The 15211-nt window shown below is 46.1% G+C and overlaps 1 protein-coding gene across 1 annotated transcript; it reads right to left on the bottom strand.

Moving 5' to 3' along the window:
• Positions 1–5081: 5081 nt before the first annotated feature.
• On the bottom strand, positions 5082–13650 carry TAT (tyrosine aminotransferase). The gene is made up of 11 exons (XM_075537429.1): positions 13416–13650; positions 13156–13260; positions 11565–11632; positions 9895–10053; positions 9619–9757; positions 9150–9202; positions 8548–8700; positions 7242–7370; positions 6848–6931; positions 6025–6123; positions 5082–5219 (listed from the first exon to the last, which is right to left on the bottom strand). Exons 1-11 carry the CDS (start codon positions 13648–13650, stop codon positions 5082–5084), a joined length of 1362 nt encoding a protein of 453 aa, XP_075393544.1.
• Positions 13651–15211: the final 1561 nt, after the last annotated feature.

Below are 15211 nucleotides of genomic sequence, written 5' to 3'. Positions count from 1 at the left end.
CCTGGATCACCCCACCTGGGCCAGGTGATTGCAATTCAGCCAATGGGGTCGATCTGGGGTCATCCACCATGCCTCCCCCCTGCAATCCTTGAAAAGGCAGGAGCCAGGGGGAGAGAAGAGAGAAAGGAAAGGAACTGGGGAGAGGGCTTGAGAAAGAACTTGAGACAGGTCTTTTTTGGAGGAAAACTTGGGAGAGAGATCTTTGCGTGACCCCGAGCAGTCTCTGCCAGGCCGCATGGTCGAAAGGAATCCTATGGGTGCCGCATAAAACCTGAAGCTTCTTTTAACTCTCATTAAATTCACTTGGATCACGATTTGCCAAGGACCAAGGTGTAACTCTAGCCCGGAGAGAGCGATCTTACAGAACTACCATTTTTCCAAAGTGGTTGCAAAACTTCACGATCCCACCAGCGGTGTTTAAGAATTCTAATTTTGCCACATCTTGCTAATATTCACTGCTGTCTTTTTAAACCGTAGCCATCCTCCCAAACCAAGCTCCCTGCCAGCGAATAGATTCTGACTCCCGGTGAAGCTATTCTAGGGCAGGGTAGAACTGTCCTTGTGGGGTCCTAGGACGGTAATCCTTTCTGGGGCACAAAGCCTCGCGCTTCCCCCTGCATTGGACCCCTGCCACCAGGCCTCCTGGGGAGGAGGTGACTTGTGAACTTCTCTGGAAGTCTCTGGGTGGGAAGGAGGTGTGTGTGAAATAGGACACAAATAGGAGGCAGAGGGGGAAAGAGAAGAGACTCCTAAAGCAAGTAGTTACCTTGGGGGAGAACGACAGCTGGAGCAAAAAAATGGAATACTTTTCCCTCAGGAGCAAGGAATCTGGCAGACAGGTCTCATGTTCTGCGCCGCCGCGTGCTAAGAGGGCCGGGCTGCGCGTTTGCGCATGCGCTGTGCGGCGCAGCTATTTCCCGCGTCTGCGCCTGCGCTTGCGCTGCGCGGCTATTTCCCGTCTGCGCATGCGCCCACCCTGTGGGCGCTTTAGCATGGAGTGGGAGCTCCCAGAACGATGGGAAGAAGTGCGGGGGAATAAGGCGGTTCCTAGCCAGTGACTCGGGAATAAGAAGAGAATTCACAGTTCAATTCTTTTCTTTTCTTTTTCAATCAAGAGTACTCTTTTTATTTTATTTTATTTTTTAAACATTTTATTAGGGGCTCATACAACTCATCACAGTCCATACATACACATACATCAATTGTATAAAGCACATCTGTACATTCTTTTCCCTAATCATTTTCTTTTTTTTCCCCTTCTTTTCTTTTTTTACATTTTATTAGGGGCTCATACAACTCTTACCACAATCCATACCTATACATACATCAATTGTATAAAGCACATCCGCACATTCCCTGCCCCAATCATTCTCAAAGCATTTGCTCTCCATTTAATTTAATTTTTTTAGTACTCTTTATTTGGGTACAAGTAGTCAATACTTTTAGCTGATATAGTCTCTAAGGCTAACTGAAGCAATGACATTAATAAACGGTTATATTTATTATTGTTGAATATTAGCTAGTTTATAAGGTCAAGTCGTTCATAAAATTACTTTTTATTAGAAGATCATTTTATTGAGGGCTCTTTCAGCTCTTAGAGCAATCCATACATCGGTTGTATCAAGCATATTTTGTACATGGTGCCAACATTATTTTCCAAACATTTACTTTCTATTGAACCCTTATCAGCTCCTCTTTTTTCCCACCCTCATCCCCCAACCCCATCACCCCTTGATAAATTATGTTATTATTTTCATATCTTACACTGACCGCTGTCTCCCTTCCCCCATGGTTTCTGTTCGTCCCCCCCCCCCAGGGTGGGGGTGGAGGTGGTTAAATGTCCATCATTGCCTATTCCTCCCCTCCTCTACCCACTTTCCCCCTACCCTCCTGGTATCCGGACTCCCATTTCTGTTCCACTGTCACCCCTGCCGCCACCAACTGCAAAGCACAAGTTGCACTCATGAATTTGATTTTTCGTTAATTTTGCTTTTCTTTGGTGGTGCACCCGCTTGGGAGAGTTCTTTTTCACTTAGAAATACTGAGGTCTTGAGGGCCTCGGAAATGCCTTCTTGTTTGAAGTAAAATGACAAATTTGAGTACTTGAAGATAGGCAAAAAGGAAAATTCCCTTCTTCCCCCCCCCCCCACACACATACATTTACACATCTCGGAATAATGGAACTACAATGTAAATAAGCAACTGAGGACGCTGTGGGTTAGGCATTAGGCTGCTAATCTCAAGGTCATCGGTTAAACCCCCAGCAGCTCCTCCAGAGAAAGAAGAGGCTGTGTGCTCTGTAAAGAGTTAAACAGTCTTGGAAACCCTATACAGATGGGTCTCTATGAGTTGGAATTCACTGGACAACAGTGTTTTGTTTTTTAATTTAACTTTAATTACCACATAGAAGACACTGGGTAACTTAAGGGTGGGAAGGAGAAGTCTTGGTTCTTGGCAGGGTGTGGGGTGGGGGTGGGGGGTCATCATTTGGCATTTGTTCAATGTTAGTGTATTATTTTTCATGTTTTCATATCCACTTGAATCCTTTATGAGCAGGTAGACAAGGGAATTTTTAAAAATAATTTTATTCATTCTTTTTTTACTATTAAAAGATCATTTTATGGGTGGCTCTTACAGCTCTTTTAACAACCCATACATCAATTGTATCAAGCATATTTGTACATATATTGCTATCATTACTTTCTTTTTTTGGTTTGTTTTTTTGTGTGATTTTATCGTATTTTAGGGGCTCATACAACTCTTATCACAATCCATACATACATCAATTGTGTAAAGTACATTTGTACATTCATTGCCCTCGTCATTCTCAAAACATTTGCTCTCCACCTAAGCCCCTGGCATCAGCTCATTTCCCTTCCCTCTCCCCTCCCCCCTCCCTCATGAACCCTTGACAACAAGGGAGTTTGAAAGTGTTAGACATTGGTGTACAATCCAGTCATCCTGGAGAAACCTGAGTATACCTGTTTATTTCTGGTCAAAAATCCCTACGGGGTGGGCTGCATAGGGAGAGAAGGGTCGGGCAATTTTGGAAAATAACAGGGAGGGAAGACATGCAGGAAACATAGGATTGAACCTTTACCATCTCAATCGTTTCTCTTGGGTTTGCTAAAGAAATGACAAGGGAACTTTTAGGTTCACAGACATCAAATGTAGGCTGAAAAGAAGGTATTGCATGCTAATTTTTATGATGGAAATAAATTGGGTGTAACTGGTAGGGTTGAAATCTGGTGTACTTCTAGATAAAGGAAGACTTCTCACAGTGAGGACTCCAGACTGGTTATGGGCCATCCCTGCCTTCGACCTTTCAAGATAACTTCAAGCTCCCTCCTCTAAGGGAAATGCTGAGGTTATTTTTAGACAAGCATCTATAGCTAAGAGGTTTTACAGACCCAAAGGTCACATCATGTAGATAACAAGCATCTCCTGGGTCAAGATAAACTAGTTCAACTTCATGGCCCAGTGAACGGTTAGTGGATCTGGCCAAGGGTAAGAACTTGGGGCCTGACATGCTGATGCTGTTGATAGGGGCCATCAAATTGATTTTCGACCCAGTGACCCCATGTAACCCAGTAGAACTGCCCCATGGGGTTTCTTAGAGCAAGACAGTGGTTAAAGGCCTCAGCTACCAGCCCTAGAGGTCAGTGGTTCGCACCTACCAGCTGCTCTGCAGGAGCAAGATGTGGCAGTTGGCTTCTGGAAAGATATACAGGCTGGGAAACCTTATGGGGGCAATTCCTCAGTCCCATAGAGTCTCAGAGAGAGTCAGAGTAGCCTGCATACAAATCGATGCTCTCTATGGGAGCAGGTAACCAGGGCTTTCTCGTGAGGAGACACTTGGTGGTTTGAACACCAACCTTCTGGTTAGCAGTTGAGCACTTTCGAGGTAAGGAATCGAAAAAGTTGTAAGTATGAAGGCAATGCCCAGAGGGCTAGAATTTGTTGTCTTCATTGTAGGTAAGAAGCAGAAGTTGAGTTCCCAGATAAAATATTTTAGGGACAATAAGTCATAAGTAACTCCAGAAATCAGTACATCTACAAAGAAACAAGTGAGACCCAGGTGGTAATCCATCAGACTGCGTGATAGAAATTCCCCTAAAGGGGGGAAAAAAACCCCACACACATCACAGAGGAGCATCGTTGGTACATTTTATTTAAAAAAAAAAAAGAAAGAAAAATAATAATTTATGCCCTTGCCAAAATAAAGAATCTTGACAATATAAATGCTTTTTACAAAACATATGAAAAGATAACATAATACATGTCAATAAATCAACATCAATGTTACAGCAAAAGGAAGAAGGATTCCATCACAAGGGAGGGCATTCCTGGCTCTTACTCGGCAGCATTTTGGGGAGGGAGCCTCTGATTCCTCCTTTCCTTGGCACTGCTGTGCCCTCTTTAGGAAAGCCTGAGACAGACTGATGTGAATTTGCAAAGTTGATCAATTCAGAAGATGTTTCTTTGTATCACAAAATGCTTCCCCACCCCCAAAAAAAAAAATCAAAGAAAAGATTTCAGCCAGGAATCCTTCAAGGAGGAAAATTTCCTGATGCATTTAGGATGTGGTTACTAAATACAGGTGTGCCCTCTTGTTTTCAGCGTTGGTTCCTTTGCATACAGTGAGGTATTCTGGAAGCGAGGATGGCAGAGTGGGGCTTCTGACCTGACTGGGGAAAGTGCGTCCTTACTCTTAGGGCAAGGAAATGAGGAAGCGCTCAAGTTCTCTCTCCCTCTCTCCTTTCTTCCTTCTTCCCTTCCTCGTCTCTGCTGCTCCCTGGTACACTGCTCTCCAGGGGTTCTCAGGGAAAAGGAGAAGCCCTGTGGCAGGGGGACTTGCTAATGAGCTAGGGAGTCCCTCCCCAAGAGAAGAGGTGAGGAGACCTGAGCCTCGGTGTATATGCAGATCTAGCTGGAGGAAAGCAGAAGTGGTGCTGTGCTCTTGATGTGGTGCTGTGTTTTTTGAGGCCCCTCTCCCCGTGGGGGCACCCATTCCAAGGGGAGCAGCAGGCCAGCCGAGCCCCCTCCAAATGAGACACATCTTTAGGAGGATGGACGAGGGCCTATTTGTCACACTCCTCCTGGCTTCCCTCAGCCTGGTAGTGCCGCTCACAGAACTCCTGGATGCGGCTGCAGGCCTCCAGCATCATCACCTCGGGCACGGTGATGACCACTCGGAAGAAATTCGGGTACTCGAAGCACTGCAAAAAAGAAGAGCCTGTCATCTCCAGGAGAGCTGGCTCTGGTCCCAGACCCCCTATAAATGGCCAGGACCCCCATCAGCAGGAGGCAGTGGTGCTATTTACTCAGGGGTATCAGTCATGGGTAGACACGGAGGCCACAAGGGGCTCGAGCCCAGCCCTATGCAGAGGATGGGGCAGGATGGAGAGGATGGGGCAGGATGGGGCAGGGCCTCCTCACTCTGCTGTGCACAGGGACCCTGTGAGGAAGCATTGACTGAGCAGCCCCAAACAGCATGGGTCCAGCCCATCCCTGTCCCAAGGGCCCAACTTGGTAACTGAGTTCATTCATCTTTTAAAGGAAACCTTGGGGCAAGCTGGGTCTCTTTGAACTTAGGGAGCGTCACAACTTGTCTTTCAGGTACAGGTGGGATAGGGAGGGGGGAGAAGCAAATTTTAAATAGCGGCCATCAGATATAGCCACTTTAAATAAGTAAATCTGATCAAATGAGAATAGTCTTGGTTAAGCCAGGTGGGGCAGGGGATAGGGAAGGCTGAAGTCCTGGGGTGGTGGAAATGGGCTGCACCCAACCTCCAGCCTAAAGGTTGGTGGTTGGAACCCGCCCAGTGGTACCTCAGAGAAAACCTGTCCATCTGCTTCAGTAAGAAAATAGCCAAGAGAGCCCGGTGGGGCAGTTCTCCCCTGGAACTGTGGCCGCAAGTCAGAATAAACTCCCGGGCAAGAAACAAGGAGCCAAAGGCCATTCAGGGCGGCTCCTGGGGCTCTAGAAATTGTGGAGGAGGCCTCCGAGACACAAGCACTCACCGTAGCCGGGAGGCAGTGGACAGATTGCTCGGCAAATAACCGCTCTGTGAACTCCACGTCATTCTCAAATTCTGGGAAGTGTTCCATCTGGATTCCAACCTGTATCAACCATGGAAGGAAGGGGCAAACTTCTCAGGAGGAGGGGAGACGGGCCAACTCCCAATAACAGAAGTTAAGGTAGGGACTGCCTGGAAGTCCTCTCGAAACTTCTCTGTAGACAACTCAGGCTCTCGCAAGCACTGGGGGCTCGTGACCTTGTACACCAGGAAGAGAAGATCTATTTATAGTCACGATATATTTATAGTGACTATATATTCATAGTCACAGCATCCTTTCAGGATGCTGGTACATGACAGCTGGAGATAGAATGCTAGCGTATCTCAAAAGAGGCACGATTAACATGATAGTGGGCTAGGCAATTCTGTTCCACCCATTACAGGAGATTTAGCATCCTGCACTGCTCCGGGTCAGAACAGACTCAGTGGCAATGAGTCCCACAGAATCTCAGTGGCACACACACACACCCCACCCACGGTCACAACGATAGTTGTGGGAAAAATCTGTTATCTGTGTCGTATGTCTTCCTTGTCTCTGGACATCAAGTGTTTGCCCAAACTGTGGAATGAAGTCATTTGTAGAGCTTTCTGAACACAGGTGAGATCCCAACAGTGGAACAATTCAGAACAAGACAGCTGGACTTGGGAGTCACTCTCCTTATGAATGGTGCACACGCCTTGCAGGACCACCTCTGGCAGCCGGGTGGAGTGGTTGCCCTCTGCTTTACAACATACACAGATCTAGTACCTGCCACTCATATACTCACCATGAGGTACATGGCCCCGGAAGGGCGGACTGGCCGGAGTCCAGGGATAGCAGCCAATGCCCCATAGCAGAGATCAGCATTAGACTACAAGATGAGTTGAGAGACATCAAGAATCGGTGTTTAGGTAAGAGAAAAGCAAGCCAGGAAGAGAGCCAGCGCTGAGCATCAGGAACCCAGGTTTGCTCTCCTAGCAGGAGTCCACCTGAAAAAGCCTGGTCGTCTTCAGGCACTGCTATCAGTGGTGGGTGGGGATAAACGTGAGAGGGGGACATATATGGATCCCATCTTCTGGACAGATAGGGGACCCACAATAGCATATTGCTCCAGAAATGAAGAGCAGGGGTTCCCGGTGCCATTCCCTGACCCTGAAGTGGAAGGGCTTCGTCTCGTTTACCTTGAGGAAGCTTAGCGTCTTGTCATAGAACTCCTGAGGCGTGCGATGCAGGATGCTTTTTAGGGCTCCCTGGACAATGGTGCAGGGTCCCAGGATCCGCTGGCTCAGCTTCACCAGCCCATCTCGGATCTAAAAGGAAACAAAGCCTTAATTAAGCAGCCCTGATTCTGGGTTCTTGTTCTGGCCGTTGTTTTTATCATATTTTTAATCTTGGGAGGGGGGAAGTGATGGTGCCTGGTGACAGTCTGACCTCAAGCCGCCTGGGTTTGTAACCCAGCTCTGTCACACACCTGCTGTATGACTCCTGACAATTTAAATCATTCCTCTGTGCCTCCCTTTTCTCAACAGTGAAATGGAGTTAACACTAGGGGATGGTAATGATTAAATGATGTATGAGCAATGACACAACAGCGACTCCAAAGATTAGATAGAGACCTCACGGGGCAATGGGTTTATGGCAATGGGGGAGGATGAGAACCAGAATGGTTGCACCACTTGGAAAATGTGCCCGGTGTTCCAGAATGATTCAGGCACAGGCTGCTGAACTGGTGTATGTTTTTCTGTGTCTATTCTCAACAACAGAATGAACAATGTGCTTCTCTATAAAGAACAGCACATAATAAATCCTCAAACATTAGAAGGCATGTCTTATCTTTTTTCCATTTGGGGGAAATCCTAAATTCAGAAATGGAGGCAACTTCCTCCCAGAACAAGATACAGAGAAACTGGTCTTGGAGCAGAAATAATTGATACCCTCTTTATCCACTGGTTTCTCGAGCTCAAAGCAAAGCCAAACAAGCTTCTCTGCCATGGAGTCAATTCTGACTTATAGAGATCCTATAGAACAGAGCAGGTGTCGTCCCTTCACGTTTCTGAGACTGGAAATCTCTCTGGGAGCAGAAAGCCTCAGTTTGTTCCTACAGAGTGGTTGGTGGGTTTGAACTGCTGATCTTGCAGTTAGTGGCCCAAAATGTAACCCTCTAGACCAGTGGTTCTCAACCTTCCTAATGCCATGACCCTTTAATACAGTTCCTCATATTGTGGTGACCCCCCCCCCAACCATAAAAGTATTTTTGTTGCTACTTCATCACTGTAATTTTGCTACTGCTATGAATCGGGTAACCCCTGTGAAAGGGTCATTTGACCCTCAAAAGGGGTTGTGACCCACAGGATGAGAACCGCTGCTCTATACGTAGGCTCCTCTAGTGACTTCCTAGGCATGTGGGGCCAAGAAGCAGAAGGGAAAAAATCCACAAAAAGGAACCGTAGGCAGACCGGCACACGGGTTTTACCAACTCGTCCTCACCTCGTTGCCAAAAATATCTTTTCGGTCATGGATGAGGATCCAGCCCAGCCTCCAGCCAGGAACCAGCCAGCGTTTGGCCAGTCCGCCACAGGACAGGATGGGAACCTTGGTGCTGAGGGTGGCCAGGGGCTCATATTTGCCATCTGAAAAGACCTGAGGACAAGAGATGCTCATTAGCGTTGTCTTCTTTCCAGAATCTTCTCAGTGAACCAGGCCTCCCCATCTTTGCCATCTCACACGTATTTTCACTCTTCCTACAGATTGTAGACACACAGTGACCCCCATGTGACAGAGTAGAACTGTCCCCTAAGCTTTTCTTAGCTGTCATCTTGACAGAAGCAGGTCACCAATTCTCTCTCCCACGGAGCCACGGAGTGGGCTTCCAAAGGCCAACCTTCCAATTGGCAAACTCGTGCTTAACTCCTTAGCCACCAGGCCTCCTTCCTGCCCACCCATGTGCTGTTCAGAATACAGGGAGGCTGGTTTTCAGGACTGAAATAAGGAGGCGTTGCTTCTGATCATTTCAATAACTACCTTCAAAGCTCCCCACAAAATATCTGAGATGGAGACAGCTGTGGGTGACGTATCCTGCCGGGACTCACCATGTCTCCATAGATCTCGTCAGCTAAGATGGGGACACATTGTCTTGCAGCCACTGAAAAGAAACACAAGGCAGTGAGTTTTCGTGGATTTGCCTCAACCCTTCACAGCCACGTCGTCTATGTGCACGTTGCGGTTCACTATCCGCGTGTCTCATCTTCTCCCTCTTGAAGAACTGTGATTTTTTTTTCTAATTCTTCTTGGGTATAAAGCCTCAATTGGTCATGTCATTAACTAGATATTTCAAACTCCATCTTCCAGCGTGGGAGTAGTCACGAGGATCACATTTCTTATTGTGTTGCTTCTTTCAGCCACATCCTGTATTCCCATGACCTGCTGAGCAAAGGCCTCCAAGAATCCCTTCCCTCTGTCCTAGGTTTGGAATGTACTGAACTACTCTTTCTTACTCACCCCAGAAACAAGCAAAGGGGTCCCCTCTGCATCCTCCTCTATGACGTCAGCTGGGCTTACCTGCCAGGATTTTCTGAAGGTGCTGTTTGCTGAAAACGGACCCACAGGGGTTTGATGGATTATTAATGATGAGACACGCCGTCTTCTCATCAATCAGAGATTCCAGCTGTTTCAGGTCAATCTCCCAAGACTTTTCAGGCTGGAGAGAAAGAAAGGGTGAGGGCACGAAGATGACTCTGAGAAACTTAGAGGGTCATGGACATAACCAAGCAGTCTGTGACCTCGACCACCCAGTTCCTTGCAGCCACTTGAGTCTGAAATGACAAAGTCATTTACCAACAGATTGTAGAGTTTGACCTCAATTCCCATAGACTCTGCCAAAGTCCGGTAGAGGGAGAAGCCAGGCCTGGGGATTAGGATGTTTTGTCCTGGATTGGCCAACACAGCTAAACAGAGTTCGATAGCCTGGCTGCAGCCGCTTGTCAGAATGACATCCTGTGAGAGCACAAAAGTGGAACTTGGTGAGGGTGTGATGGGGAGCAATCATAGAGGCTCTTTTACAAGGTCTAGGTAGAGTAGCGGGGAAGGGTACAAAAGAGACCCCCAATCTCAAATAGAATTGATTAAGTCTTTAAAGAAACAGAGACACAGACTCCGGGTGTGGGAAGCCATTAGCACAAGGTCACAATGCCACCGAAGGATTCACAGCCACACAACTACTTAAACAAGTCATGGAGCACAAAGGAAACGGCCACAAATTCATGATTCGGTGGCAGACCAACACATCACAGTCAGATAGGATGGGGCCATGATTGGGAGATGTACATTGTTAGACAGAAGGGCTTCCAGTATGGGTCCAAGGCAGTGAGGGGAGACTGATAAGGCATGACTCATGGCTATCCGACCCCTGTTCTGCTCCCAGTATGATGCCCTCCATCAAGGATTCCCCCAGGCAAGTGCTAAGCGAAAGACTGCCCCTGGCTGGGCACGTTGGAGAGGGGTGGACTATCCCACTCTCCAAGGCACCCTGTCTGAGGGCAAGACTATCTACACCCCTGGCTAGTGATCAGAATCTTTTAGGCGACCCTGCAAGTGGATTTTGAGCAGTCACTGGCCTCCACAGCCTTTTGCAAACGGGGGTGCTCAGAATCTAAGCTCTAATGCAGGCTGTACTACACCCAAACCAAGAGAAATAGATACCTTTGCAAATTTCCATACCTAAATGCTGTTGAAAATGTTGGCCTCCGCACCCCGCCCCTCTCTCAGTGGCTTTAAAAGGATAGATTGGCGATGACTCATCACATGCCTTAGGACAGCATGATGGCCTTGGACTTTTTTACCTGGTTATTTATTTACTCTGAGCCAGAGATATGAAGCCTGGCTCTTCGTTGAAATACAGACAAAGGGCATCTGCCACATTAGGCAATATTGAAGGACGGGTAACATTTCATCTTAAACGTGGCATTGCCATCACTTCAATGTGCCATGGTGCCATAATCTCCCCAGTCGGAGTGACCTTTAGGGGAGTGAAAGAAGCTGCCCATTTTAAAAGATCTCACGGGGAAAAATGTTTTTCTCAATGACGAAGTGCAGATAAATTGTTTTCCAATGGTCTCCTGCAGAGAATCAAACCTCTGAGCCCTTCAAGTTCCCTGGAGACCGACATCACTTAAGTTGTATGTCACATTCTTATCATACGTCAAATCCAGACTCAACAGTCACGGACTGGTGGTCTCCACTATATAAAACTCAGAACTCCCTGCCACCAAGCTAATGAAATTCATGGCGACCCTACGGGACAGGGTAGACCAGCTCCTGTGGGTTTCGAAGCATTAAACCTTGAGAGAGTAAGCAGCCCCACCTTTCTCGTTCCCACTACATAAGAAGTCTTCCGATGACTAAAGGGCGATTATTTTCCACTTCCACCCAACCCCGAACTTGTACTCCTTTTGGACCAGAAACAAGGAAAAAGGCAGTTCAGAGCTGGGCCCTTGTGGAAGGCACACCTTAGCTTCCAGGGGTGCCTCAGGGCAGTGGTAGTAAGAAGCAATCTCCTCTCGACTGGATAGGTAGCCTGAAAGAAAAGAGCAGGCAGAGTGTGCTTGAGTGCTTCCGTCTTCCTCAAGTGATGCCTGAGGGAGGGGCCCACTTGGTTCAGCTCTCTCCGACTGCCAAACACAGCCGACAATCACAAGAGCACCCCAGCAGTGAAATTCTCTACACTATCTTAATGACTGTGTGCTTTTCTCTATAAAAGCATGGGTTTAGATTATTCCTAAGTCTCTTCCAAATAATCCTCTGATTCTATCCGTTCTGAAAAGTTGCTATCAATGTAGTCAACGAGTTAGATCCATTTAAAGTTATTTTTAATTCTATAATTTAGCTACATATGGGTTCTTTTTGTTGTTTACTTCTTTATTTTCACATATAATATTTCGGAATACTGGTTTCCGAGTGTCAAGTATAGGCAATTGGATACACATGATCATCGTTATAGCATGGTTCTTCAAAAGGATTGCCTTCACTTAGCAAGGCCAGGGATGTTTCACATGTTTGCTCATTTAACAAGCACCCATGGACTGGTCTCCTACAGCGATGTAAGTTAGCACTTAATTGTTAACAAGGAAGAGCATTTCTGTTTGCTATCCAGATTTCCCTTTATATGAAATTTCCCTCCTTTGAACATTTATTTTTTCAAAGGGAGACTTGGTGGTGTCTCTTCAGATGAAATCAGTTGCCTAGACTTGGGATATGAAAGTCACGGTAAACTTCATAACCTAATTCTTGATCTTGACTTTGATTCTTGTAAGAAAGTTTATTTTAAAAGTTTAGCCAATAAGCCTAAAGCCTGTCTCTCTGACACTTCTCTGAAGGGTTTTTAAAGTCTATTTCAGCCTGAAACGGTTATTATTCTACATAGAATACGTTTTTATGTACACATATGCACAGGGGTGGGGGTGGGGGGGAATGTTTGACCCTGAAACATAACTGAGGAATCACTTATTTTACCAAAAACTTCTGGGTGGAGATTTTTCTTAAGTAGGGAAGATTTAAACATCAACAGGAAAAAATGTTCTTCAGTCAAAAACAACCTTGTATCCTCTCAAAATGACAGCCCAATTCTCTGTTGTTCTAGGGTTTTTGACCTCTTACATGGTCACAATTACATTTCTGCATGCTCAGGATCACAATTGAGATAAGCCTTCAAGAAATAAAAGCAAAAGAGGCTGCTTACATTGGGCAATAAGTAAGTTGAAATCAGGACCCAGAGGACTCAGTTAGCAAGTCACTTTAGCCAGACCCAAAGCCTCATATTAATGAATGGTGATGGGGTGGAAACACTGTGGGAGGATGTAATGGGAATCTGGAAGCGAGGTGTACATTTATCAAAGATGCCTGGAAAGGAGTTAGACCTTTGAGCCTTATGTTTAAGGACCCTGAGACTCCTTTCCAAAATCCAAAAGGCCATTTGATCTTAATTCCTCCTTAAGAACTGTATGCATCAGCAAGGCAAGGAGCACTCCTGAACCTTGAGTGTTCTTAGGAGAGTACCAAAAGTCTTGGAAGCCCTGGGCAAAGGGTCTTGGAGGAGCTTACCAATGGATGGGGCATAGCCGTTGTACTTCCCAGAGTCCAGCGCATCTTTCATCGCCTGGGTCACTTCAGGGTCTGTAGGCAGGTTTCCAAACACAGTTGGGTCCCCTTTGCAGGGAAGAAAGACACAAAGAAGTCACCAAGTGGTTATTTTTCTCTGCCCAGTGACCAGACTCACCCTCTTCATCCATCTTTTCAATCAGCCCTTGGGGATTGGGGCAGGGGAGATAGTGACTGCTCCCCCGTCAACTGTCCCGACTCACCAATTGACAGAGCAATTGCTGCTTTGCTGGGATTTGGCGTCACCTTCATGTTGTCCACAATGGCCCGGATAGGGTTGAAAGTGTTGTTGGACATATCCGAGGGCTTCACAGACCACCTGGCTTTCCTGCCTTTCATTTTTCCCTGCAAGGGGCTTCTCCCACCAATGTTGACTTGCACATCCCGAACTGCGGGGAGGGCGCTATTGCCATTCATCTGAATTACATAAGCATCCATTGCTACCCTGTGGGGTAAAAGATGAGGTCCAGTGATTTTCAGAACAGAGCACTTGTGGCTAAACACTGGATTTCACGGGATGACTCTTTCCAAATGCCTTTTCTTATTAGATTGCATTCTCATCTAAAGTCGCTTTGTCATAAATGAGGAGAGGGATGAGACGTCATACTGAGATGGAAAAGACAAGAAGAACCCGTTCTACAACATTAGGAGCAAACATTGTAATGTAGTAAACACGGATTTCCCATCAATGACATTCGCTAAGTGCAATTGAAATTCCTGTAAAAATGTCTCAATGTTCCAAATGGAACTGAGGGAGAAAGGGCACACAAATTACACAATCAAATCATACAGATTCCCTCCTTTCCAGGTAGAACCTACCCAAGAGAGTCTCCCTAAAAGTCCACCAGACTTGCCCTCTGTAGAGAAGAACCAGGCAGAACCAAATGCACGGTTAACATCATTAGTGAACAAGAGTCTTAACAACACACCAGACAGAAAAATGAACACTCTAATTAGCTGACTATTTACCTTCCAAATTTAGGAGAAACAGGCTCTGTGTATCGGAACTTGGAAGTTCACTTCTTCTCTTACAGGCTACCAGTGACAAGCAAGTGCTGACTCCTAAAATAGTCTCCACAAGTGTGGGTTGGGCCTGAACCGGGAATGCCATTGGTTGAAGATGAGAGCGCTACAACCAGCCCTCCCCTGGCTCTCTTTACTTCCCTCCCCAATTTTTGCCGTCTCTCATCCCTAGCCTCCCCCCACCCCCAAAACAGGAATATGTCCTCACATCAAACACCTGGAGTTCTCGGTGTTAACTCTTTCTGGGCACATTTTTTAAAGTTCGAGAAGCCTGGTCGAGGACAGTTATGATTGCAGTTGGTGATTTTGATGAAATAGACTTCAAGTCGAGAAACAAAACCGTTAAAATGGAAACAGTGCAGGAATCTATCAAGTGAAAATTAAGGCTCCTTCCTTGCACCGCCCCATCCTTAGTTTATTTTCTTTGTATCCTTCGCCCCCCACCCCCCGCCTTTGCAGCAGTCAACAATATTAATGGTTTGGCCTTTTCTGTCTGCTCACAGCATGGATAGGTGATGATGATAGATGGTTACATACCGTATATGATAGATTATTTTAACGATTAAAGAAAAACACCCACACAGATGGAGTTTTGCTCTACAACTAGGCTGGTTGATTTCTTACTTCATGTACCTTAGACATTCAGATCAATTCCCGTTGGTACAAACTGAGTAGTTGAAGAAGGTTAGGGCCCACAGAACAAATATCTTTTTTTTTTTCACCATTTAGAATCATTTTATTTATTTCTGGAGAATCGTGGATGAATTTTCTTTTTAATTTAAATCATTTTATTGGGGCTCATACAACTCATCACAATCCATACATAGACCAATTGTGTAAAGCACACTTATAAATTCGTTGCCCTCGTCATTCTCAAAATTCGCCTTCCACTTGGGTTCCATGAATCAGCTCATTTTCCTTTTTTCCCTCCTCCTCCCTCCCCACTCCCCCCTCCCTCATGAACCCTTAATAATTT

The sequence above is a fragment of the Tenrec ecaudatus genome, chromosome 18 (genome assembly GCF_050624435.1).
Source record: "Tenrec ecaudatus isolate mTenEca1 chromosome 18, mTenEca1.hap1, whole genome shotgun sequence".
NCBI lineage: Eukaryota > Metazoa > Chordata > Mammalia > Afrosoricida > Tenrecidae > Tenrec > Tenrec ecaudatus.
Note: the sequence above shows the minus strand (reverse complement) of the source record. Positions and strands in the feature narration are given on the sequence as shown.